Source organism: Pollachius pollachius (assembly GCF_949987615.1).
Source record: "Pollachius pollachius genome assembly, chromosome: 12".
NCBI classification, from domain to species: Eukaryota; Metazoa; Chordata; class Actinopteri; order Gadiformes; family Gadidae; genus Pollachius; species Pollachius pollachius.
Window position 1 is genome coordinate 3,223,101 of NC_136945.1, and position 27,944 is coordinate 3,251,044.

Sequence of the window (27,944 nt, forward strand, 5' to 3'; positions counted from 1 at the left end):
GGGGGGGTCCATTCTGCATGACCCATGAGATAAGGCTGTAACCATACCTCCACAGAAGTTACCTCATCCTCACAAACCCACACACGCACGCACGCACACACACACACACACACCAAACACTAACACAAACACACACTCGCTTATCAAATTCACTCATCGCCCGCAGTCTTTCCAGTAAATTCTCAGTCATTACCACACATGGGGGGAAATGAAAGTGGTAGGCCTACTCACATAATTAAAATTGACTACTATAATTGCACGTGTTATTTGCTATGTTAAAAAACGATCTAAATAGAGAGATTTCACATCAGGATCATTATCAGAGCGCCTTACGTTACACCGTTGACCGATCGATTGGTCTGGACAGGCAAACAAGACCTTATTTATTGCTATGTTATCACGATAAGAGTACACTCTACATTCAACTAAAACAAATGCTAGCTATGAAAATGAAAGATAAATAAAAACTATAGTTGGGCTAATCCTGTAGTTGAATGTTTATGTCCATTTTATAACGAACATATATGTGTGTATCGGTATGGATTACTTTTTGACATGTGAATTAAGTTAAAGCGGTTCAACGTGCAGCACAACATCACGACGCCTATTTTCTAGGTTGTAAAAAAAATATATATATAAATGAATAAAAATCCAGTAGCGTTAAACATGAATACACATAATGATGATAGTGAAAGACAAATAATCAACTAACCCCCTACCTTTTCAGGACAAAACGCGACTTGGGACACGACGCGGGGGAGGGCAACAGATGAGGAACTCCTCCGGGGCATAGCAGACCAGGACTACTGCAAACAGACCGAGGCTATTCTGAGATAAATCTTAACAAGAGTTTTGTGAAAGTTCCTCAAAGTGGACCCATCCCGTCCATCTCAAACGAGGTCCAGCACTGTGCGCTTAATGTGACCGAGTGTCATGTTGCGTCTGCGGCGCGTATCAACAAACACGCGGCAAGTTTGCTCCGATAATGATGTCAACAAGAAAGACGCGTGACATGCAGTCAGGTAAACATCTGTCGACACAACTACGAACTGAAGCCCGGGGACTGTCTTGTCTGAAATAGACCTGTTCTTTCTCGCACTGCCTCTATTGTCACACTGGGATCACCTCGACCTCGAACACAAGAGGAGGTGTGAGGGCTCCATCTGCTGAGGACGGCGCGGTAATGACCTCATCTGGCAGGTCTGAATGTAGGCTATTTCCAAAAAAAAAAAACAGTCATGCTCAATGTTAATGCCCTACAGCAAGTTTCCATTCAGTGGCAATATTAAAACCGTGCTAACCCTAACCCTAACCCTAAACAAATGGAATATATGAGTGTGATGTGTGTCTCATATGTTTTCGTTTTAAGTCTACTGCCTGGGCTCATTGAAACATGCGTCTTGTTATTTGGGTGTCAACTCTCTCAACTGGAAAGCCTCTGTTCTTATCTGGGCCCTTGCACCTTCTCAAAACCCCACTTGCTCATGTTGTTTTTAAAAACAACAACGCTGTCCATATGTGTCTGCAGGCCTGTATCAGAGATGAGGGGGCAGGGGGTGGGCGATAAACACGCAAATCACACCTAGTCCTCCTTGATTTACATTAATTATAGGTCCATGGCGTTAGTCAGCACGACTCAAACGTACCAATCGGTGCAGTGTGCAGATTGGTGAACACACACCGAACACAGAAACTAAAAAAAAAACGTGCTGGAGATGGACGGGGACTCCGCCCCGCTTACAAAACACACGTCCGGAGCAGGACTTCAAGGTGAAGTCTCAGTGGCCGGTGTGTGGAGCCAACTCCAATCTTCCCCCTGCAGTCACAGGAAGCTAAGAGGAATGGGAGGAATGCAGTCCGGCAGAGGAGCTGCTGCTGCTGTGATGGCAGCAGCAGCAGTTAGACAACCTGGCCTTCTGCCAGGGAGAGCAGAGAGGGACGACGACAGAGGAAGAGGAGGGAAGGGCCACGGATGGCACCCTGGACCCATTTCAGGTAAAGGGGAGATATAGCGGTAGGATTCCATTGGCATGAAGAGCAGAAGAAGAAGAAGAAGAAGAAGAAGAAGAAGAAGAAGAAGAGGAAGAAGAAGAAGAAGAGGATGAAACCAGCCATTGGAAAAGTGTTCTTCCACCCTTTAATGTAATTAATGTAATGTCTATGGATAAAAGTCAGCAAAATTAATGAATGAGTTGGTGTGTGTGTGTGCGTTTGTGTGTGTTTGTGTATGTGCGTGTACATGTGCTTGTGCATGTGTATGTATGTCCGTGTGTTTGTGTGTCTGTGTGTGCATGTACAGTAAATGAAAGAGCAAAGGAAATATGAGGGCACATTGTTTTGATTTGTGGAATGTGCCCCATTCTCTGGGTGACAGGTAACATCGGGGGTCACACATCGGACAAAACACCACACTGTGTTCTCCTCTTTGGGGGTCCTTCCTGACCCCCACACCACACACACAGCACACACATGCACAAACACACAGACACACAGACACACACACACACACACACACACACACACACACACACACACCAACTCAATCAACAGACACACATGCACATGCAGAAACACACACACCCACCCAAACACATGCACGTGCAGAAACACATACACACACACGCATGTGCCCACACACACACAGACGTATCATCAACATTAAGGTATAAATGTACAGGCCCTTTGCGAGCAACTTGGTTGTCCAACTGAAAACTGCATAGCCCCATTTTGCAATAACAAATGTAACTGTGGGGGGCACGGTCTGTTTGTCACTGCAGTCTATAAAAGTGTTTCCATTCCCCTGAACAGGCTTTAAGTTAACCCACACAGCATAGAGATAGCGTCTGGTACTACACTGGTTTCTCTGGAAGTGAAGCAGAGATGTGCGGACGCCTGTGCTGCTGCTGCTGCCACTAGACGCCTGGAGAAAGGTCACTGACGTTTTTTTTTACTCTGATGACAAACACTTGTGTTTTGTCAACCGTTTGTGTTGAAGTGAATAACGTATTAGAACAAAGAGATTTTAACAGGAATAAAATCGTTTCAAGTAGGTGTATTAGCCTAACCCTAACTTTCCCTGTTAGCAATTCATCATTTCACCTGTTCACTGCCTCAATGAGCTTTTAAATCTCACACACAAGTTGGACATTTTCAATCACTTGAAGATATTTCATATCATAGTATCGTAATCTTTAACAGCAAATAATGAAAGTGCAAAATTCGATATATTACCGGCATTTTACTATAACCTTTTCTTTATATTTAGTTAAACTGTAGCCTTTTCTTACAAATCTGTGCTACTACTACAGACTGTTCCAGGTCAAATATATCCATGCAATGACTGTGGCTCTCCACCAGAGGGTATCGGCCAGATGAAACAGCTTTAAAAAAAACATGTACAAATAAGCGATTTCCCCTTTGTATCAATCAAATGTGATAAAATTATTAAGCAACTGTCACGATAAAACTTCACAATTTAGGAGTCAACAAAGAAAAAAACACTGTCCATCATAGCCTAGTAAGGCTATGATGGACAGGTGAGCTGGAGCTGGAGCTCCCCAGCCCCATCCGCTATGCTCATTCAGAATACACCAACACGCGTTCATGTTTCCCCCTGTGTCAGCTCCCCAGGTTCTCTGGATATTTACTGGCCCCAGAGAACTGAGGAACGAGCCCTCGAGGCTTCAGTCACCGGCCACAGTGCTTGATTTAGACGTCCAGTACGTGACTTACTTCACAGAGATAGATTAGCCCACTATAAGAGAAAGAAAGAGAGAGACAGAGAGAAAGAGACGGCGAGAGAGAGATAGAGAGAGAGAGACAGAGAGACAGAGAGACAGAGAGAGAGAGAGAGAGAGAGAGAGAGGGAGGATCTCTCTTGAGTCACTTCCAGCTGACCCCTTGACCTCTTGACCGTTGACCTTTGCAAACTAAACAGCCAAAGGGTTTGGGCTATTTCTGACCAAGAGTACAGACGGTCAAGTCTGTTGGAGTCATTGAATTACTTTGACCACTGAAACAGATCTAATTTTGGTGTGTCAAAAGATGATTAAATCAAATAATGAAAAGAATAAATTCAATGTGTAACCAATGATGACTATTCAACTATGATCAGTGTTTTTACCCTCAATAAATCCACATCCTTATAGGGAATATAAAATAATATAAATATGTTTGGAACGGCATGCCCGAATTGGTTGATCAGCTGTTCTTCGTTATTATATCCTGAAGACAACCAAACGCTGATGTTTCCCTGCTGAACTGCAATGCGCTCGTTCCTCCGGGGGTCACATAGAGATAACAACGACAGAGGACCAACTCTTTCCCTTGAGACCGTTGCGCCGCGCGGTCATACCCCTACTCATACTCCTCCACCCCAGCCCTTGACCCTCACCCTAACGTAAACATATCAGTGTGATTACAGTTGGAGAAAACCACGCGCAAAAAGGGCGCTTAAAACAGAACAGCCGGGGGGAAAGGGTAGTATTTTGGGACAGTAGAATAGGCAGAGAGTGAGTTGGTGTCAATCCTCTTTACACTCACTGTACACTTATACTTGGAAATAGGTTATGGATTCAAAGAAAGTGCTTTGTTGTGTGTGTGCGTGTGTGTGTGTGTGTGTGTGTGTGTGTGTGTGTGTGTGTGTGAGTGTGTGTGTGTGTGTGTGTGTGTGTGTGTGTGTGTGTGTGTGTGTGTGTGTGTGTGTGTGATTGTTTAAGGATATTCAGGGTCATTTGTATTTCGGTGATTGTGATGAATATAGTCAGTGACACACACACTGTGTGGGAGCCATGGAAGAGAATGTTTACCGTGACATGCAAATATGTAAAACAAATGGAGCGAACGTCAACGCAAGTTGTCTTTTTTCCCCCTTAAAGCATGGACCATGTATTTCTTTGGGCTGCGGTATTTGAAGACATAGCCCATGCTGTGACAGCGGCTCAAACAATCGTCCTCTCTGCTTCACTCGACAGCCTCTAGGGGAACATATCAAACTATGAGGAAACCCCCATCTGCCACCATAACCTCAATGTCCACCGAGCGCCAGCACTACAGACCCCGCCCCCAACTCACACTTGTCCCGTCTCTATCTATTTCTCAGCCAATTCAATTCAGTTCTGATTCAATGTGCTTTATTGGCATGTGGAATCAAGCCTACATTTACTCTAACGTAATAAAATAATATGTTAAGAGTAAATGAATAAAAGTTAAACAGGATGTGTATCTACTTTCTCTCTCTCCCCCTCAATCTTTCTTTCTTATCAGATAATGAGATTATCTCTTGTGTTCTCCTGACACTCTCTATCCATTGATCTTGGTTCTCCTTCTCTTTCTCTGTCTCTATGTTTATATAGAGATATATATTTATATATCGCTCTCTGTCGCTCTCCCTTTCTGTCTCTCTCTCTCCCTCTATCTCTGTCTCTGTCTCTCTGTCTCTTTCTCCCTCTCTGTCTCTGTCTCTCTGTGTCTGTGTGTGTCTCTCTCTCTCTCTCTCTCTCTCTCTCTCTCTCTCTCTCTCTCTCTCTCTCTCTCTCTCTCTCTCTCTCTCTCTCTGTCTCCCATAGGTTGTCATGAGAACCTAATTGGTCTGTGTCTCCTTGTTCTTTACGTGCCAGAGCTTCGATGCTTTGCTCCGATGGACCTGCGTCAACCACGTCTGTTTCAGATTTTTCTCAAACTTTTTCTCCCAACACCGCAAAAATGGCGGCACATGCCAAACAAAATATAACATGCAAAAACAAAAAAAATGTGCAAGTACTTACATACTTTTCTTTGCATGGTATGTCCATGTGTGCATGATTGAGACATACTTCTACTCAGAAGGCAAATCAAGTAGATCAAAAACCAAGGGGAAATCCAGATGCCATGCCAACCGGAGTAACTTCTCTGGTGGAAACAGGACCGACCCATGGACTACCAGAGTCCACCAAGAACAAAACATTGTTGCGCAACGCTGGACCCCCAACAGAACCACCACTAATTTAACAACCCATTGTCAACTAAAGTTTCCCAAAAACGATCCATCTCCTACAAAAGTTAAAAAAGGTAGAATCATTCTACAAGACGTTCATTCGCCGAGAATATGAAGTTAATTTTAGTGCAAGATAAACACATTAGTATCCAAAGTGGAAGCAACATCAAGCCCTTACCGGTTTTGGGTGTGGACTTCCAATGTGAGTCTCCCTTGGTAATCCCTGATCGCTCAGATGGGGAAACAGAGCTGTGTTGGTGGTGGTGGAGGAGGTGGAGGAGGTGGAGGTGGATGAGGTGGAAGAGGTGGTAGAGGAGGTGCAATGCAGGAGGCTGGACAAAAGACAGACAGCTGTGTGTAGAGACAGCAGGGCTGCAGCAGAGCGTTGGCTGATAGTGACAGACACAGACACAACTGCTCAGCCGAGAAGCCCGCCTCTAACTTCTCATGATTTACTCTCCCACTCTCTCTCTCGCTCTCTCTCTCTCGCTCTCTTTCTCTCTCTTGCTCTCTCTCTCTCTCTCTCCCCTCTGTGAACCAACCTCTGTCTCTCTTCACCCCTTCCTGTCTTCCGCCTCTCTGCGTTCGCTCTCTTTCTCTCCGTGGCTCATCTTCTGCGTTCAGAAGACGCAGTTGCTCCACTTCATCAGAACCCTGAAACGTTTTCTTTGACAGTGTTGATGCCCCCCCCCCCCCCCCCACACACACACACCACCACCACCCCTGTTCCGCTAAGCGAAGGGGAGAGAGGAAAGGAAACACAGAGGGGGAGAGAGAGAGAGAGAGAGAAAGAGAGAGAGGTAGGAGGGTGTGTGTGTGTATCCTAGAAGAGAGAGACAGAGAGAGAGGCAGAGAGAGAGAGAGAGAGAGTGGAAGAAAGAGTGGGAGAGAGAGTGACAGACAATAGCAGGAAACGTTGCATTGGGATACACACACAGTACCCCTTACCAAAACAACACTGGTTTATATTTGACTTTGCAAGCGATGAAAGGCCTAGCAAAAATGTTTTCCTCAAATATTTGACGACAACAGTATTTCCTATGCCAAGTTTTTGACAAATTTCTAAGTCCGTTGTTTGTTATGCTGTGAAACTGAAATGTGGGATCCCCTCGTGTAACGCATTGCGTCTCAAAATGTTTTACAAGTTCTTCGAAAGCCCCTTTAGGGTATTCCTTTCACATAAAATTAATGAAAATATGTTAAAAAATATTTATCCTATTGTGTAATACAGGTTCGGGCAGACGGTGTTGCATTGCTACAGTTGTGAGGTCTTTTCAGAAGGCTCCAAAGAGCGATGGTACGCTGCAGCTCAACCTATCTGAGCTCTGTGACCCCTGGGCCCGGCGGTGACACGGGAAAACACACACAAACAGAGCATTCACTGTGATTACTCGCACAAGGCTATGTATTTCACCCAGGTTATTAGATTTCAGACTGATTGAAATTAACAACGGGGGTGGAAAGGGATGCCAGGATGTTTGGACCCCGGGAGGAGGGTTGGAGGTGGAGGAGGAGGTGGTGGAGGTGTTGGTGGAGGTGGTGGTGGTGGTGGTGGTGAGGGTGAGGGAGGTATAAAGGTTTTTGTGCCTGAGGATGGAACAGACAGTCTACTGTAAGTTCTGAAACCTGCTGGGAGTGACGTAGGAATCACTTGTGAGGTTCTGTAATGTTGGGCCTTGGGTTCGGTTTTATTTGGCTGCAAGGATGCTGCAATATCTAGCGTTTATCTACTGCGAGGGCCACATACAGATAGTTATAGCACTACGTTTGTCTCTAGGATCTCCAGAAGACAATGTGTTGACAGACCTGAAACACACAGGGGCATGGGTCCATGTCAGATCACTAATGCAGACTCCTGGGACCATGAGACTGATTATCGGTCATGGTATTTTTCAAGTACTCCTAAAACCAAAATAGATACCAAAAAAGTACCTGCCAAAATACATACAAAAGACTTCCATTTACAATTTTATGAAAGGGGATCCCACGACGCAAGGGCTGGTTTTATCGTGTTTGGTTTTCAACTGAGGGCAGCACAAGCAAACAACAACAAAGTAACCAGTCTGAAGTGGACAATTATAACACTTATTGTACACTAGTACGACTATCGCAACTCCTGGGAGAGAGTGTTGAGTTGAGTTGTTACGGACATAAACTTGTTGCTCGCAGCTCCTCACAAGGCAAACCAGGAAACCAGATCCAAGCCAATGGGAAGTCTGGCAGCCCTTGAGGAACACGAGCCCTGCGTCTGAAAACACACACAGCTTGTTAAAACCTTGAAGATAAGTGGACCAGTACGAACGGAAGGATCCCAGCACAGTGGCCATTCATTACTAGGCCCTCTGTGATACATTGTTTTATACGAGGCCTCTGACCTATAGCTCAGATCATCACAATGATACTTTGGTAGATTTCCTTTGGCTTTATCCCCGAAACACTAAAAGCATCTCCGTAGCTCCCAGTGGGGTCAGCATGTTTTATGTGAACTCTAAACAGACACGAGATGCAAAAACAGTTCGGTACACTCCATTCCAAGACTCCTTTTGCTTCCATCTTGTTCGACCTTCAATCCCCTCTGGCGACGGCGGCGACTCCACGATGGCGCAGGGGGGAAGTGGGAGTTTCCTGAGAGGTCATGGTCTCCCCGGCCAGACCAAACACAGGCTAATTGCCCTTTTGTTTGTCAAGCTGCTTTTCCGCTTTTCTTTTTTTGTTTGTTTTTTCGTCCTATGTTGTGCTTTGCCTTTGTTTAGCATTCCCAAGTATATTACCTGAGCTTGCGCATAAAGGAGGGAAGGGGAGTGAGAGGAGGGAGGGAGGAAGGGAGGGAGGAAGAAAGCAAGAGGAGAGAGGGGGGGAGGAGTAAGGGAGGGAGGGAGCAAGAGGAGGGGGGGAAGAGAGGGAGGAAGGGAGCGAGAGGAGGAAAGGAGGGAGGGAAGGACGGAAGGGAGGGAGGGAGCAAGCAAGAGGAGGGAGAGGGGAAGGAGGGAAGGGAGGGAGGGCAAGTGGTAGGAACGAAGTGAGGGAGGGTGAGCAAGGAGGGAGAGAGAATAGGCAGGGAGGGAGAGGAAGGAGAGGAACAGAGAAGGGAGGGAGGGAGGGGGTAGAGGAGGGAAGGAAAGGATGGAGGAAGAAGAAGGCGGGAGGGAGAGGAGGGAAGGGACGGCGGGGGAGAGGAGAAGCCACCATGTGTTTGTGTTGATTGCCCTCATAGGGCCAGTCTCCCTGTCCGTTTCAAACCCCATTTTTGCTGCCCTCTCTCTCTCTCCCTCTCTATCTTCCCTGGAGTTATAAATAGCTGGACGGTGCTTATGGAACTGGGGGTGTGGAAGAGGGGTACAGGAGGAGTAAATGGCCGTAGTAATCGGCCAAAGACAAACAGCTGGGGGGACACTGTGATGTGTGTGTGTGTGTGTGTGTGTGTGTGTGTGTGTGTGTGTGTGTTTTCCCATGCAGCTGTGGATTGTTTTTTAGGTTTTAAGTCTTCTCAAATTGTTACATGCACACACACTTACACACACACACGCACACATGCATGCACGAACGCACGCACAGCAGGAAAGTGGCCTGAAGAATGAAAGAATGTGGAACATGAAGCAAGGGAACAGCTGTATAGAGAGAGAGAGAGAGAGAGAGAGAGAGAGAGAGAGAGAGAGAGAGAGAGAGAGAGAGAGAGAGAGAGAGAGAGAGAGAGAGAGATGGTGGGGAGGAGACCTATAAACTGATTCAAAGAAGGTTCAGAGAAAAATACATTGCGTGTTAAAATGACGCGGAGAGAGGGCTTAATGACTTATAATAAGTGATTTAGGGAGTTCGCCGAACATTCCTCGTTAGAGGGAGTTTTTAAAGAAGATATCAACGGGTATTGTTCATGTCGGACCTTTATTTTTCGAAAAACCAGAAAGGCGAGCAGATGTTTTGTTCAGCTGTTGCAGAACCGATTCACTTTTTTTAACCAACGTGCATTTTGACATTTGGCTTTCTGCTATACACATCCACTATTATACATGCAAACACACAAACACACAAACGCATTGACAAACAATAGGCATAAGTAGTAGTAGTAACAGAGCATACTGGTTTAAATTGTATTTACATTTATATATATATATATAGTATTGATATTGTTAGACTTTATAACCACTACATCTGTGTAAAAACCGCCCGACATATCAGAGATAACGTCACCTGTTTCAATGTGATGCGGCAGCGCAGCAGCCAGTTCCTGCACTCTTGTGTGTGTGTGTGGGTGTGTGTGTGTGTGCATGTATGTTTGTGTGTGTGTGTGTGTGTGTGTGTGTGTGTGTGAGTGTGAGTGTGAGTGTGAGCTTGTGTGTGTGTGTGTGTGTGTGTGTGTGTGTGTGTGTGTGTGTGTGTGTGTGTGTGTGTGTGTGTGAAACTGAGGTGGAATGTGACACAGCGCTGAACACCTGTTGATCGGCAGCGGAAATGCACCATAACGCGCAATTACACAATATACACAAAACCTACATGTATACACACACACACACACACACACCACATACAACACTGATACAGAGAACCCCACACGTGCATGCATACACACACACACCACATACAATATGGATGCGTAAAATATAAAAAACCCACACGTGCACACACACACACACACACGCACACACACACTGCATATATACAGACAGCAGACAAAGTGTAAGGGCCAAAAGTCCCTTACATTTCTGTGTTGTGCAAAGGAATTAATAATAAATGTTGCTGCATTTAAGACTGTGTCTGTACTCCTAATGTTAACCCTACCGCTCGTTGCTTCGGGAGACCCCATTACTATTTTGCCAGCGGCTTGTACTTTACATCACTAACTACGATCACATTGCAATTACAGGAAATCGATGTGGGCGGCTGGAGCAGACTGATCTGTCTCGAGCAAGAGAAGGTGAGGGTCCCGTGATCATGGATGGTCTCCAGGCTAGGACCATCAGACTGTAGAGTCTTCACGTGTGCTACCCCCATGCGTGTTCATGCTCCCAGTCACCTTGTGTGGGCCACTGACCCGACCCAAGGCAGGACTGATCCCCATGACCTCTTTTGCAGGGTGCAAGCCAACTGCCAGATCAAGCCGGGACATCAAAGACGCCTAGGGGGCGGCGGCCTTCAGTGTCGTCACGGGCAACAACTTGCTGTGCGGCGTCAGGGGTTGCGCTACAATGCGTTGGCATTTCATTGAGGCGGTGATTCAGTAAATATTGAGGTCAATTGTGAAGTGGGCCCTTTCTCCAGACCAAATCACGGAAAGATTTTATGATGCAATAATTGCCAAATTAGAAAGGCGGACCATCGGGAAAGAGCAAAATGTTGTGTGGTCTGATCACGGCATAGGTCATGTGTTTATGGTAAGGGTAGGGAAAAATTACAAACACAAACACACATTATGCTGTGACTATTAGTGGGGACGTTTGCTGATTTTGACACAGCATTGTGGGGACACTATGTTGTCCCATGTAATGTTGACCCTGGATGTGTGACCAAAGCGACAGTGGCAGAGCCTATGTGCAGTTGAGACCCAAGCTGATTCCTAGCTGGCGCAGTGTGCTGTCCGTGTGCATGTTCATGTGGACGTTCTTTTCCCGCTGTTCGTGTCGGGTTTCATTCATAAATTTCTCAAAATGTTATGTGTGTAGGACCCCAACAGAGCACTACTGTGCAGGAACACGCAAGTGGAGTGAATGTAAGTCTGTCGCAGATAATTGCTACATTTCAATTTCAATTTAAATTTAGGGCATTAGGAGACGCTTCTATCCAAAGCGACTTACAATAAGTACATTTGTCAGAAGAAGGTGAAACAATATACTGTCGGTACAGTAAGGAGTTCATAGAACCAAGTTCAAGGCACAAACAATCGCTAGGTTAACCCATTCCCTGTATACAACAAAGATAGCTAGGATAAGATGCTACACAACTAAGAACTATAACGAAGTACGACATGCAATAAGTAGGAAGGATGGGACGGATGGCTATTCAGAGTCTAGGTAAACACTGAACATAACGTAAGTTACATATTACATAAATAAATAAGTTATATAATACATAAGTAAATGTATCTCTGTTTATGGTTCTTCATAGTTGCAAATTAATCTTCCACACGGCTTCTCAGTAAAACCACAGAGGTGGCCAGGGATCTTCTCTGCAGCTGTCCATACCTTCAGGTACAAAACCAACATACAGAAACGACAAACACACACCACATTATCACACCATTCTTTTTGAAGAGTGTAAAGGTTGCCCTAGATTTCTTTTATAATACAGAAGCTTTGCAAAATGTCAACCTGCAAGAGACCCTCCCCACACACACAAATACGCAGAACTATAAAGTAAACCGCATTTATGTAGGAGACACACACAAACTTCTGTGGTATGAAAATGAACTTGCCAGACTCACTGTCTGTGTGTGTGTGTGTACATGAGTATGTGTGTGTTTGTGTGTATGCTGGTGTGCATGTGTCTAGGCTGCTGTGTGTGGATGAGGGTTTTTGCTGGTGTGTGTGTGTGTGTGTATGTTTGAGCGCATGCATGAGTGTGTGTGTGCTGTACTTAAGTAGTACGTTCAGGAAACCACAACCCCAGCTTCTGACATTTAAAAATTACCATCATACCTTAACACTTTAACTCTAAACATTATAACACTTTTCAATACCTTAAAGAGTGACCATTAAAATAAAAATTATATATATATATATATATGTGTGTTTGTAATTATTTGACACAGTGTACAACCAGCCAACAATAATTACCGGAAAAAAACGGTTACAATTGTCTGGTACCATATACAATTTTTACCATTGCCGGACCCTCTTTAACCCTAAAAGTAATACTTGAACATTACCAGTTATATTATTCCATTACTTTTAACAGCTTATTATATCACATTAATGCTATGAGCTTCCAATCCTTCTTAGCTGCATTTGATTGACTGTAAGAGAATACAGGAAATACAAAAAAACAACTGAGGTAACACACAGCAAAAAAGGATCAGAGCCTCAGCTGGGGAGATTCTTCTGTTTACACAAAGTCAATATTATTTATATCACATTACTTACCGTCAAAAATGTGTTTGTGAGAAACTTTCCGTGCAACCTTCGAAATTGATTAACACTTCATCCACCTCCAGGTTTCCACATAAACCCCATGGCTAATAGAATCTCAGAAACCCTGTGACTCAAGTTTGGACGTGAAGAAACACAGTGACACACTGTGTCCCTGGGAATAGAAACATTGGATCACAACAGGAAAATATGAGGAAATATTTGAATGATTTAATGTTTGGCTCTTAATATTAGTTTGCTGCTATTATTTTCCTAGGGAGACCGCTCCCTCCCGTATAAAACACTCCCTGCATGCATTCAAACGAACACATGCACACCTACACACACTTTTGACTTGAAAGTGAACATGGCAACCAAAAAAACAATGACAATGAAGATGACAAATACTCTTCTGCATTCTTTTATGTCGAGCTCAGTTGGAATATGGAGGAATCTATGTCATTCCGGAATTATTCTTAGAACCATGTTCTTACCATTTACATTTAGGGCCTTTAGCAGACGCTTTTATCCAAAGCGACTCACACTCGCCATTGTGTGCAAACAGTCTAAAGTGATTTATCAACGTCGATGTTTGTAATTATTCACAGGGCCAAAGGCCTTTCCCAAACCACTGGTAACAGTCTTTCCAATACTAATGACCCTTGGTTGCCCTCGTAGTTCAGACAGGCGGTGTTGGCACAATGCTGAGCTGTGGTTCACAGTAAACATGGGAGTCACGCAGCAGCAGACAACTACACATAACTGCTGTTTAATATGGGTTCGGTGCATTCCTCCTGCACTTATTTTCGTCCTCCTTCCCTCCTTCCCCAGAATGTATTCATGCCCCATGGAGGGCAGGGGAGAAGAGGAGGAGAGAGAAATATCCGGGGGCAACGCATGCCTTCTGCGGAAACTGAACCAAAACCACATGGTGGGTTTAGGCTTAATGATATTTGGATGACTCGCATAAAGGGCATCCAACATCCAATCTGGGTAAGTGGACAGCGAATCAATAGAAACTTAAGGGGGAAAATGGATGCTCTCTTTGTTTTTACAAACCAACAGACTCTGACACACACACACAAACACAAATGCACACATGTGTATGGACGCACGTACACACATGCATGTACATAACGCAAAGCATGAGCTTCACATTAGCAAGCTTTTTGGTTGTGAATAATTAGAAGAGATTTAGTTTAAACAAAAACACACACACACAATCCCCCCCCCCCACACACACACACACTTTCCCCCCCAGTCAAACACACACACACACACACACACACACACACTGTCTCTCACGCTCTCCCCCACACACACACACTCTCTCCCATCATGATTTTTCTCTCTCTCTCTCTCTCTCTCTCTCTCTCCCTCTCTCTTTCTCTATTTCTACACACGATACACACTCAATGTCTCTTTCACAGACACAGAAAACAACACGCCCTTGTTATTACTGGAAAGTCACAGGCGCAGCAGCCGTTCAGGCGGCCGCGGGCCAACACAGCAGTCATACCCCTTTCTGCCACAGGCCAACACAGCAGTCATACCCCTCTCTGCCACGGGGCAGCAGAGCAGTCATACCCCTCTCTGCCACGAGCCAAACACAGCAGTCATACCCCTCTCTGCCACGGGGCAGCAGAGCAGTCATACCCCTCTCTGCCACGGGCCAACACAGCAGTCATACCCCTCTCTGCCACGAGCCAACAGTCATCCCCCTCTCTGCCACAGGCCAACAGAGCAGTCATACCCCTCTCTGCCACGGGCCAACAGAGCAGTCATACCCCTCTCTGCCACGGGCCAACAGAGCGGTCATACCCCTCTCTGCCACGGGCCAACTGAGCGGTCATACCCCTCTCTGCCACGGGCCAACAGAGCAGTCATCCCCCTCTCTGCCACGGGCCAACAGAGCAGTCATACCCCTCTCTGCCGCGGGCCAACACAGCAGTCATACTCCTCTCTGCGACGGGCCAACAGAGCAGTCATACCCCTCTCTGCCAAGGGACAACAGAGCAGTCATACCCCTCTCTGCCACGAGCCAAACACAGCAGTCATACCCCTCTCTGCCACGGGCCAACACAGCAGTCATACCCCTCTCTGCCACGGGCCAACACAGCAGTCATACCCCTCTCTGCCACGGGGCAGCAGAGCAGTCATACCCCTCTCTGCCACGAGCCAACAGTCATCCCCCTCTCTGCCACGAGCCAACAGTCGTACCCCTCTCTGCCACAGGGCAGCAGAGCAGTCATACCCCTCTCTTATATACCCTATAAATAACGGCTGCTTTTTCCTTTTTTTCCCGACCAGCGAGTGCGTACCATTCTCGGTGAAACAGGGTTAGTCCACTTGGCGGTCAAAAGAGAGAGCGTGTCCTCGTCTCCTCACTCTATCAGCCCCACCATGAGTTGTATCCGCACCCTGCAGGTCCGATGGCGAGATACCACCACCACCCACATGTGATATAAATACCTTCAGGCAGATCATACTAATGCTGTTTTAAAAGGGCCGCCCATGCGTGTTTTCCTCCGGTGGCCTGGGCCCATTCCCCTCTAGGGCCTTATCTGTGCAGGCCGCTCACACCCCGGCCTCGCCCATCAGGGACCAGGCCTGGCCAGTGGCAGGCGGCCAAGCTGATGGCCTGATGCGACCCAGGTTACAGACAGCCACAGCACAGTTAGGAGTCAACCATCAATCAAAGATGGTTGTAGTTTGAATTACTGGGTTTTTATGATTTATATTTATTCAATCCGATTGATCGATATTTATTTTCCATTTTAAGATGTGATGTAAAAATAAATGATATGTAAAACATTGTTTCAAAGCTACCATTCACTACCATTCAAGTATTTCTCTATCAAGAATCTAAAATATAAACACACAATTCTACTAAAATAGGCGTTGAGCGTTATTGTCCTTGATTTCCCCTTAATACAGATGGACTTATGAACATGCCACAGTGGAATTTTTCCCACATATCGATGGATTTGGATTCAATTAACCAATGAACTTCGAACAAAAAGTACATTATTGATGACAGAAACTAGTTACATTATGGCTTGTGTTGCATTTCCCTCTAGCATCTATGTCCTTCGACCTAAGTGCATATTCTCAGTGAATGGTGAACCGATGCTGATGAATGACATGCACAGGCCTCGGTCTCCATGGAGTTATTTGAGCATGTATGAGCATGCAGTCGCTCGGCTTGTCGATATCAGGGCCAAGGAGACTCACACTGTCACCTAAGTTTTCCATAAGCAAAGCCTCCTCTCTCTCTCTCTCTCTCCCCCCCCCCACCCCTCCCTCCACATCACCATCACCCTCCTGGAGAGACAGTGTGGCTTCGGTAACGGTCGTCCAGAATTCACCCGAGCACAAGCTTATCAGCAGACAAAACCAGGCCCTCGGCCTCCTCACCAACACTGACAACTAACTGTCAGAGACGATGACTGGATCTCACAGATAACCTTTCATTGTTCCTCCTGCAACGCCGCGTCTCCACGCAATCTCTCGTCCCCTCGCTAATCGTGTCAGCCAGGAGCTGAGCTCGCTGTGGAGTGACCGCGATTTCAAATCAGTTTTTTTTTCCAGTTTCGAAAAATCGTTACTCCTGTGTGAAGGAGAGTAGGGGAGGGGTTGCCAGTTAACTGACAAAACGAAGGGTATTTTGTTTTGATGAAATCGGGGACCACCGTGTCAGTTCTTCAGGAAACAATCTCTTGCTCCAAATTTATTTGTAGCTTTGCAGTGTATCCTTGTATGTCTGTATCCATTCGGTTGACCTTGGTGTTAAAGAGACCATGAAGGTCAATGGAGGCGTTGTCATTCACAAAAGCCAATGAGAGTGCCCTCTAGTGGCTAAACAACACATGCACACACCATGAATTAAACTTAAAACATGTGATACATGGGGACGGCGTCTGTGAGAAGTTATATTTCATATAAAATGTAAATAAAATAAGTTTTCCAGTAACGGTTCGATTTTCGATAACACCAAAGCTGTAGAATACTTTGAATCTCAAAATGAATATGTTTGTTCCGATATTACAATAATGTGCATTCATAGTGTCAGCATTTAAAAGTGTAATGTAGCTTAAAGCAAGGACGAGAGACAAACAAGTCGAATACTATGTAGTTGTTTATTTTTGATTTGCAAAACATCTGACAAAAATAACATTACATAAACACCGATTTAAAATAGAAAAAGAATAATATTTTTTTAAAGAAATGGGACAAAAACATACATTGCAATAACGTTAGAGATTAGATGAATTAACTGCTTTATAATTGGAGCCATGACATGCTGATTTAAACAGGCAGTTTATGGCTAGAATATTCATCTTAAAATATGCATGTTACAGACATCTCAATAAGTGCTTTCGTTGTTTCAGGCTTTCGATTGAATGATAGGGTTACAATTCAATATCAAATCAAATGTTTTTATCTTAAGGAAAAACTATTACATATAATTGGTACGAGTGCTAATGTTTTTAAATAGTGGGCCAATCCTGAACATCTTTTAAAAATCAGAAAAGGTCCTTTTTTGTATTAACTTTATTCATATTTTCTTATTCATCTCAGAGGTTAGCTGGTGAACATTCAAAAAGGCGCAGTAAGAACCCTTTCCTGTGCTGTAGAAGTTTTCCATGGAAACACAGATTATGGGATGCACAACTGTGGCCACATGGTTTTCTTAGTTTAATCGATCAATAAACATCTAAATTTAATTCAGTGTTTAACTGAAGCAGTTTGACATGAATAGAACAAGAAAAGAAAAGAAGAAGAAAAGAAAAAAACACAGACAAAACAATACTTGTTTTGTTTAAATTTAAAGTGAGTAGTTGTTCCATTAATATTGTACAACAAGCTTCTTGTTTGATTTTATATTCCCCACTAAGTGCCACCGCCAAGTAGGCCTATTCTGTATGTTGTATCGCATCTGGACTACTGTCTTGAGTATGTACAGTGGACAACCCGTGACTAAATGATGCTGTTAAGTACAAAGCTGCTTTCGCATTGGAACACATTTCCTGACCCTCTCCCTTAGAAACTCCTCCCACCCCAAGCTCCTTCGTTACGGTCCTGTGTGGGTGAGTGAGCCACCTAGTGGACAGCGGGAGCATAGTAGGAAGGCTGATGGATATTCAACGAGCAGAAAACCATGCCGAAGGTACATAGGCGGGCTCATGCACGCAACGTTTGTTTCAACGTCACAGGGCAAAAAAAATATTATCCATGTGTTATTTTTTCGTCTAAAGGGCTGCATTCACTCCAAACCATTCCCTAACGTAAGCGTTGCGGACAAAATAGATGCCCGCGCCGCGGCGAGAAGGAACACTTGACTACACCGCTGAAAACAACCTACTCTTGGCGGGAACTGCCACAAAGCGAGGGCCATGCGAGGAAGAATGTTACTTTTCGAGGAAATGTAGTCTCACGTGAGCCAGCCTTTGTCCCATTGGTCAGACTGCAGGCACTATATGAAAACAAGTCCTGGTGTTTTTGTGCGTAAAAAAAAAAGTATTCAAATGACAAAGAGAAATGAAATAGAAAAGGTAATGCTTAGTCGGAGAAAAAGGAGAACAAAAACACATATTGTACAAAATAAAAACAAAAACCGAATGACTTCATTAGCTAGACACTCCCAATCTGCATGAGATATCTCTGAGGTAATCATTAAAGATGATTAATTAGACAGCAATAAATACCAACAAGAATACAAATATTACAAAAGTAAAAACAGAGGCAACTGCTTAATGCTAAAGCAAATATCTGTAGCTAAAAGAGGTAGTTTTTTTTTTTAGGTAGATTATGGTGTGCGCCGAGTCGTGGCGCTCCTTTTTAAGAACTACATTGAGTTGATCTCATTACAATCCCTGTCCCATTTTGGAAAAATTACTCTCAAGCCATTAGGTGGGAGATGGCCAACTGTTCTCTGCTAATTATTCAAGAATAAATGCTCTCTTGACCGGTTTTGTAATGGTAATAGTTTTTTGTACATCCATGATACAAAAAAAACATAAAACATGATAAACTGTAAAGCTTGCTGGTGATAGTGTACCATTAACTTTCATATTGCAGGTATTGTTGTCATGAATATTATTTCTAACATGGCAGGTATCTTACGAACCTATGTAAAAACCATTCTAAAAGATTCCCATTACCATGAGACTTTCAATGTTCCAGTATTATAAGAAAAATAGTAAAGTTAGATTTGATGGTTTCGAAGCAGCTTAGTGGAGAAAAAAATTAAATACTTTGGAGATGCATCTAATTCCCGTTCGACTATATTCTCACATGCATGATCAAACTGTGGTTGTTGTTTTTTTTCCAAAGATAGAATTTAATAATCTCTGGGAATAATATCGTTTGGCTGCCTAAACACTCTCCCTAATTTCAACAAGTTGTTCAAATTGTTCAAACAACTTCAAAATAAAAGCGGTTCTGCGTCACCACCCCTCGATTCAACCCCCAGTTTGGTTCCCGTGTGTACCCAAAGTGAAACCCCTCTGTTACCCTGTGTGTGTGTAGAGGGACGCCCCTCCTGTGGCACTTGCTGGATAACCAAACAATCCACGTTCCTGTCTACTACTCCTATCAACACTGTATCTCGATCAAAGAAAGAGAAAAGAAGGAAAACGCAGCCATATCTACAGAGGTAATAATCATCACAAAGCAATAGCATTGTGACTTGAGAAGAGAAGAGTACATGAAAAGTCATATTCAATAACCCAGAGGGTCTCAACCCCTCGCCCAACCCCAACATCCTGTACATACAAGTGGTACTTGTGCATATAAAGTATCGCAGTATCCTCATCAACATTTTCATCCATTACAATTCCCAATAGGGGCACAGGAACGACACCAGGGCCCAGTTGTACAATATATAATCTGGATCAGAATGATCCGGATTTGGAAATCCCATTTTTTGCCCTCCAGGATCAGGTAATCCATTTAATTTTTGGGCCAGTTTTACAAAGCTACATTGCATTGGATCACCTTGATCCAGATTCAAACTTTCAGGATTACCGAATCCGGATTACAAGTGCTCTAAATGGGACTAGCCTATTTATCACCATGTAGTACTTCAGCCTATGTAAAGAACAACAGGTAGAATAAACTACTTTTGTCTGATTCGTCTCATATAATTAATGATAAGTGATAACAAATGACTTTTCTTTGATGTTAACTTCAATTTGCGACATTTATTTTCATTTCTTTAATGTATAGAAAGGCTTAATAGGTACCCTGATGTCTACTATTTCATTAATCAAATATTAAATAAATGTATATATACTACAATATACAAATTGTTATTATTTCACAAATTTTAAATTGAATTATATTTTGTTCCTGAAAGCCTCCTTGAATCCAACATTCCACTGGGATCAGGCTAATCCTGATATTTGGGATCAAAGTTATCCCAATCATACTAAAAAGATCTAATCCGATTTCAGAATCCATTTTTTTATTGTGAACCACCCATTTCAAGATTTGATCCAATCCTATCGGCCGTAACCCGATCAGATGACTATTGAACAAATGGGCCCAGGGATTCATGTTAATCCACTTATGTTACTGGATGGGAGCTTGCGGCGCCATACTGGGCCTTCCTTTGCTGTGTGAGGTGCGGTTCCAACCGAGCATCTAGCTAGCTATGTTATGGTCATCTGTTAGGATGTGAACTATCATGGAGGTGACTGAGAGGACAAGGCTGGCATGATTCTTCACGTTTGTTTGTTTCCTTTCGTAATGCAGACACCCTAACGGACGTCTCGTGACGGTTTGTTTTCTCCTGCGTACAAGAATCGTCTGTCACGCAGACAGCAGATAAGAATTGCTGTGAAATAATGAAAGATAACAATAAACACAGCTGTTTTAGTTGCTTTGGTGAGCGGAGTCCATCCTTCTGATGATGTTGACTGTCATGCTATATTTGTAGAACGAATATGTCTCGTGTTTTAAGACACAGTTGGACCGATAATTTTGAGTGTGCTTGCTGTTATCTGCCATTCGCTCAGACCTAAATTACATGTGAGCCCTGGTGCTTTGGTTGTTTCATTGGCAGCAAGACAAACATACACAAACATTGTCCCAACCTATCTATCAACAGTTTGCGGAAAAACTGCAAATAAGAAGAAATTGAAACAAAACAAAGCGAGTAGAGCTCTCCTTAAGGTCGATTAAAATAGGAGCCGCTGAAAACTACTAGATGTTATCATAACAAGAAAAAAAACAAAAAAAAAAACAACAACAATTACAACTCTTCACTTGATGTCCTCCAGTCCTAGCCCAGATCAAAACCTGGTCGGTGGACAGAGGCGTGTCCAGAGGGGCGCCGACACCACAACACCCAGCTCATGCACAGGGGTGTTGAGAATGTACACTCCACTAAATCAACAGATTCTATTGAGACGCCAGATTTAGACCCATACCATGATATTTTTGGGGGGTGGGGGGAAGGGGCCTCTGGACACACCATCTGTGGACATAAATCACCGCTCATACGCAGGAAACTCCTCAGCCACTGTCAACGTTTCAACAGCGGTCTCCTAAGCACACTTGAGGTTGCATGTACATGCATGGAGGGGCACGTTAAGACCCCTTCACTCCGTCTACAAGAAAACCTCCGCTGTTTATTATCACCACTATCATTATCACACATCTCTGCCGTGAAGTTACCGCCAAGTCCCTTAGGACAGAGGGTCACTGGCCCCATCTCAAGCTTGTGGTCAGCCCGATGTCTCTCTCTCTGCCTCGCTTCCACGAGGACATTGTCTCACAAGGTGGTGGCAAGACAAATGGAAACGAATATCACTTCAACAACTCTCCCACTACTTAATATCCCAAACCGCAGCCAATCAAGCATTACTGGCCTCAAATGTTGTTAGTCACAATTGGGACTTGTAAAAAATCACCTATGCCACCTGAGGATGAAGTGGAAGAGGATTCTTATAGTAGGTTACAGGGTACGGTATAGGTTATACAAGCGGGGCTTAAAGAGAATTATGAGAAGCCAGGGATATGCAAGGTATAAGTATACAAGGTTATATTAACAGCATATCCGAGGCTGGGAATCTCCCTCATTCTACGTCTACTATAAAGAGTTGTATAACTAGCTTGGTGATCTATATGGCTTACATTAGTGAGCAGCACTGCATGTTAATCCTTCACAGCGCACTCTTTTCTTCCTATTTATCTTAAAAAGTGTAACTTGGAACATAACCAAACCAGTCCTCCCCCCTCCCCTGAACCACTGTGTCAAAAAAACAAACACGTCCTTTACGATTATAATCTGTCCCCTTGCTTATTCACTCCAAAAAAACACATACAAAGTCCAAAAGACCAAAGTGTTTGAAGGAAGAAACAAGTCATCAAAAAAGAAAAGCAACAATATCATATGTGCATATATAGAATGCATTTTTACTCTTCTAGTAATATCTACGTAGCCCTATGTACAGCTGCGCAAGAAAGAAACAAAAAAACAATATACACCTGGTATTTACAGGGTGCGGCCACTAGGGGGCCGCGCAGCATACTTAATCGAACGGGAGGACCTGGGCGTCAGAGGCGCGCTCTGAAGGCCAGACCCTCGGACATTCTACAAATTCCACTTCCCAGTCAGAAACGAAAGGGGTGATATCTGAGGAGGTTTGAAGCAGCTTATTGAGCTCTCCTGCCACCCAGCTCACTGTACACAGAGGAGAAACAATTCATGGAATCGTTTTAAGGTTTGAAGTTTTTGTCGATAATAAAAAGCATCCATCGCAATAAAACATCTGCATCGATGCCAATTCCTGGTATGGTATGTTTGCTTCTATAATACAAGTTAGGCCAGTTGCTAGCTTGCTTTGGCCTTGTTTTACTGTTCCAGTTAGATTTGGCATTGTAGCCCTTTAAAATCTATTACAGAACATATACAAATACAAAAGAAAAAAAGGTTGAATAACAGTGCTTACGGATACAATACAATGTGAGGCAATTTAACTATTTACAGCAAACTCTTGATTTGAAAAAAGAGACGAGAAACCGGCCAGAATGCAGGCCTGGTTTGATTGACAGTTAGCAGTGTAAAACACATTTAGTGGCTAATTCTCACCTCAAAACCACCCATCCCAAATAAAAACCACGGCAAAACCCTGCTAAATTAGAAGGCTAGATTTTGCTCTCTGTCGTTAAAACCCCCAGGTGTGCACCCATCCTTTCCTTCATAAGTCCTTTGAGGCAAGTCGAAACAGCTAAATAAAAAAAAGCATGTAGTGTGTGACTGCATGCGAGAGAAGGCCTTGGTGCGGTTCCTTATGTTGTCGTTTCTGTAGATTGTGGAAGCTTTTTGAGAATGTAGCAGGCCGCACCTCTGGTGAAAAGTGAGAGGGGACGAGAGCCGCATGTTTCGAGCACATACAGATTCATATGTACACCGCGTCGTCGAAAAGACTAATGTACAGGCATTCAACACAGATTCGACTGCATTTCCTTATGTGTGTCACTGTTTGTGTGGAAGAAATGTACTGTTTTACATAGGCGATGTGCATGAAGACAACCCTAAGTAAAACCAAGAGGTAGTTGAAACTGAATGGCTAAATTAAAAAATTGAGTATGCTTGTTGTGTTGATGTGTGTACATATACTGTCCAGGTGTGGTAAGCAGCAGTTTCATTTAAATACAGACAAAAAACACTACGTCAAATATGTTTTCGGCAGAAGTTTGATGTCTAGGTATAGGTTGTGTGTATGTGTGTGTGTGAGACGTGGAGTTCCCTTGTAGCTCTCTCTCTCCTCATCTTTGCCTACTCCCCACTGGAACGCTTCTGCCATATCAAGGTCCCACTCGGACAAACTCCTGTTATACCACACAACCGACTCCCACTAAATACACGAGCGCACGCACTGACTTTCTTACAGACCTACTGATAGACACAAAACACACACTTCTCCTTAAAAACCACAACTTCATCCAGCGCCTTCTCTGCCTCCTCCCTCCCATGTTGTACCCCTCCTGCCTGGCCCACCATCCTACCCCCTCTCTCTATCTCTCTCCCCCTGACCTCACCGGAGTGGGGTTGGGGGGCGGGGCTACTCTTTAGGGAGGACAGCTCTAGGAGACCTCGCTACCGAACACCTCCAGCACCAGGGGGGTGAGCTGCATGCTGTGCTCGGGCTGGAAGGACAGGGAGCGGTACTGCTTGGAGTGCTCCTCGTTCAGGCTGCGCAGGTCCGCCAGCTTCTGGATCATCTTGGCGTACAGCAGCCGCCCGCCCGGGTGGCTCAGGCGGATGTAGGCCTGCAGGGTCTCCGAGATGTTGTCCTGCAGGGCCTCGATGCGGGTGTGGTCCTGCACCCCTGGGCGGTCTGTGGGATTGGGGGGGGGGGGGGGGGTTCAGGGTGACGAAGATGTCCAAAGGGCAACGGAATGGAAATGGGCTTGACAAACATCTGGCTTGTGGGTGTCATCCACTTCTGAGGTGAAAGAACAACGATAAACCCTGTTGACTATATAACATGTTTATAACAAGATTATTTACCACTGAAGACCTTTTCGAGGATAACACCCAGGCTTTTTTTTATCATTACTTCCACTGTTATGTGGTTGAGTCATTGACCATAATCTGTGCCATATTACCACAGGGAGCGGATATAACTGCATAGTTAATGGAAATGCTTCATAAAGGGCCAGGGCACGCAAACATCTGTTCACTTGCACATGTTCCCTTGCAGGACTTGACTACATATACATAATATATGTTCTAAAGGCTGATGTTAATGCATACGACACACACACACACATAAACACGAACGGCCCATTACCATGAAACTACAACGCTCACACAGACACATACACACATCTGCGAAAACACAGAGAGAAGTCGAGAGACCGGCATTGGGTTGATGATTCATTAATGTGCAAACATGGTTCCCATATTCAAATCATTGCCGGCTTTGCCGCTCAAAACACGTCTCGTACATACACCAACCGGTGAAATAAAGTCCACGTCAAAGTAGGATCAAGGCATGAACAATTCATGAACCCACCCTCGTGACAAAAATAACCGACACGCATGTTGTGGGAGGCGGCCTATCCGCTCTACCCCTCCCTCCCCCGCCTCCCCCTGGCCTAGGGCCTACCTGGAGAGAGCAGGCAGATGGCCATGAGCAGCACGTGTTCCTCCTCGTGGAGATTCAGCTTCTTCAGGCCCACCTGGAACTTCACCAGAGGCTCCAGCAGCTCAAGAGTGTGACCGGCTGTAGGAGAACACAGGATGAACACATCAGCAGGTGGATGAACACATGATGGACACGGGAGCAGGTGGATGAACACAGGATGGGCACGGGAGCAGGTGTATGAACATAGGAGGAAGGCATGAACGCATGATAGACAAGTGGACATGTGTATGAATACAGGGAAACAGGGAATGTTCATATGAGCGTGAACACATGTGTGTACACATGATGAACACATGAACACAGTGTGTTCACAGAATACAGGGAAACATTGTAAATACATCACATTTATATGCATATGAACACATGACGCGCACACAAACACATGTATGTATACATGAATGAACAATGAACACATGGTGGACACATCAATGCGTGATGACCATGTGACGAACACATGAACACGCAGTAAGCACATGAACACTGTGTCCTAGAGCCTGTTTGCTCAGACCAACCAACGGGCTTGAGACCCCCCTCCAGCCCTGTGCAGCGGGCCATTCCCTGGAGAACGGGCAGCCTCCCAGGCCTCCTCCTCCCCAGAGAGCCTGGGGATGGCTGCTGGTGATTGATGCCTTGTTGTTGATTTGGTTAGAGGTTTCTCCACTCGTTCCTCTTTTGTGGAACGACGGACGAGAAAACGTTTCGTTTACTCTGGTTGTGGATTGGTTACAATGGAAATGATTGTTTTTTACACCTTGATAAGATGCAGAATTGTGGACATTTATGGTGAACTATTGGCCAGCTTGAGAATTCAACTGTAAGTTCAATGCTTTGAGTTTAGTTATTTAATTACTTAACAATTCACCTATTCCAAGTCCAAATCAAGACCCAAGACCAACAATGTCGTAGTGATTTAGCGAAGGAGCCGAGGAAAAACAGCTTTTTACGGCCACTCCAGACAATGGCGGCTTTGTCTGTCGAACAGGTCAGGAGTGACATTCTTTGGTTGATCTCAGAAAGAGGGGACTTGTTTAAAAAAGGCAAATGAAAGCCATGCCCAGAGGGGCTGGCTGCAGATGTGTCCGACCAGTTCCACAGCAAATAGGTGCATTAGCATCGTGCACGTGTCTGTGTACACGTGCCAGATCGAGTAACCTCGCCTCACACTCCCACACTAACGAGGTCCCGCTAGTACATTCCCCCCAGGCGCAGTGCAGAGGTGTGTCGCTGCGCTGCACATGCAGGAATCCACACCTCGGCAGCTTCTGTAACTACAACTATTTAGCCATTCAGCAGCCAATTTGATCTCAAACACGACTCCCGGGGAATCGGTGAAGATGGTTCATGTTCATTCAAGGGGAATGGGGAAGTGTAATGCAACGGGTGTTTGACTCCCGGCCAAGAAGCTGCTGGGTTCCATTCCCCATGTCTGCAGCCTCTACCTGTAGGCCTTCATGGTGACCTGCACCTTAGGTACTAGCACATAACAGAACAGAGAACACAAGGTCAGAGGTCATCTCTCATGTCAAGTGTCTGAGACATGACTAAATGAACGGTAGGCGTCTTGCTCAAGGGTGTCTACATGTAGGCTGTGGACCATGGGGGGCGGACCGTGGGGATCAAACCCCAAACCTTTGACTCGTGGGGTCCTACACTTTATCCACTGCACAATCCTTTCCTCAGAGCAAAAAGGGTAAGTTATGTCTTAAGCACCCCCTGAGCTGGGGCTCGGTGCAGCGCCCAGTGTTGTGTTGTGTTGTGTTGGGGGTAGAGGCTGACCTTTGGTAACATCGCTGATCTGGTATTTAAAATCGGGTGCTCCGCAGCTCCAGGACATGTCCTCCAGGCTGAAGCTCTGGTTGGAGCGCAGCATGATCACCTCGATGGCGCTGGACTTGAGCAGGGCAATCTGATCGTCGGCGGTCAGCTCCCTGGGGGATGGCAGGGCGTCAACATGGATATGATACAGCAACTGAACACCCCACCGCGCCATCGCCGTCACCACCCCCCCCCATTGACCGCCCACACCCAGGATTCAAAACACATGGCCATCGGTGGAGGTGGCCCGATGTAACCAGAGCAAACAAAAGAACACAAGGATTTAAGGGTTCACTTTCACTTGTGTTTCAGCCATTCTAAGTTTTAAATTGAAGAACCGCTTTGACCGGCAGCAACTCACGTTAGATTGAATATGATGTATACATGCAATTGCTTTACATTTAGATGGAACTAAATGAATTTAATTTAAGTAACTGTGAATACGGTATAGAACAGATGTCTTGTGTAAGGACATGCATAATGATATACATTGATCTTAAACAATATTGGTTCAGAACCAATGTTTCCCCTAGATTTGTTTGTAGCAGTGGTGCTGTGAGTTGGTAACCTAGCAATGCTAAGGGGGTCTGGGAGCATGCCCCCCCCGGAAGAAAAAGTAGAAAAATAGTGTGGCGCTGACAATCAAGCAGCGGTGGTGCACCGCTAGTGAATGCATATAGGGGAAACACTGTCAGAACTCATCCAGTGGATGTTGCATCTATTTTAAACTGCTGAAATGCATATGATGATATTACCGGGGGCATATGTTTGATGCCACTGGCCTCAACAGACATAGTTTAGAATAAGGTAGCTCAGGGCAGTTTGTTCCACCAGAAAACAGGCCTGGTAGTGTCACCCCTTGGATCTCATTATTCCAACCAGCTGTCACCGCCTGTCGATATTCCTGTTCATAAAGAATGATGTTCCGAGCCA

At 44.8% G+C, this 27,944-nt stretch overlaps 2 protein-coding genes across 3 annotated transcripts in view; both read right to left on the bottom strand.

Annotated features, from left to right (window-relative positions):
* The window catches only part of LOC307084096 (histone deacetylase 7-like), a 48,132-nt gene extending 41,851 nt beyond the window's left edge, over window positions 1–6,281 (bottom strand). Inside the window, exon 1 of the mRNA XM_079748260.1 lies at window positions 6,153–6,281. The gene's annotated coding sequence lies outside the window, so the exon portion shown is untranslated. The remainder of the gene's footprint in view (window positions 1–6,152) is intronic.
* Window positions 6,282–17,188: 10,907 nt separating this feature from the next.
* LOC307083859 (vitamin D3 receptor B) overlaps window positions 17,189–27,944 on the bottom strand; it is a 32,480-nt gene continuing 21,724 nt past the window's right edge. For both annotated transcript variants that reach the window (XM_079747878.1, XM_079747877.1), the window contains exons 8-10: window positions 26,973–27,124; window positions 25,158–25,274; window positions 17,189–24,383 (exon numbers count right to left, since the gene is read on the bottom strand). In XM_079747878.1, coding sequence (XP_079604004.1) covers window positions 24,130–24,383; window positions 25,158–25,274; window positions 26,973–27,124 — 523 coding nt within the window. In that variant the 3' untranslated portion in view covers window positions 17,189–24,129. The remainder of the gene's footprint in view (window positions 24,384–25,157; window positions 25,275–26,972; window positions 27,125–27,944) is intronic.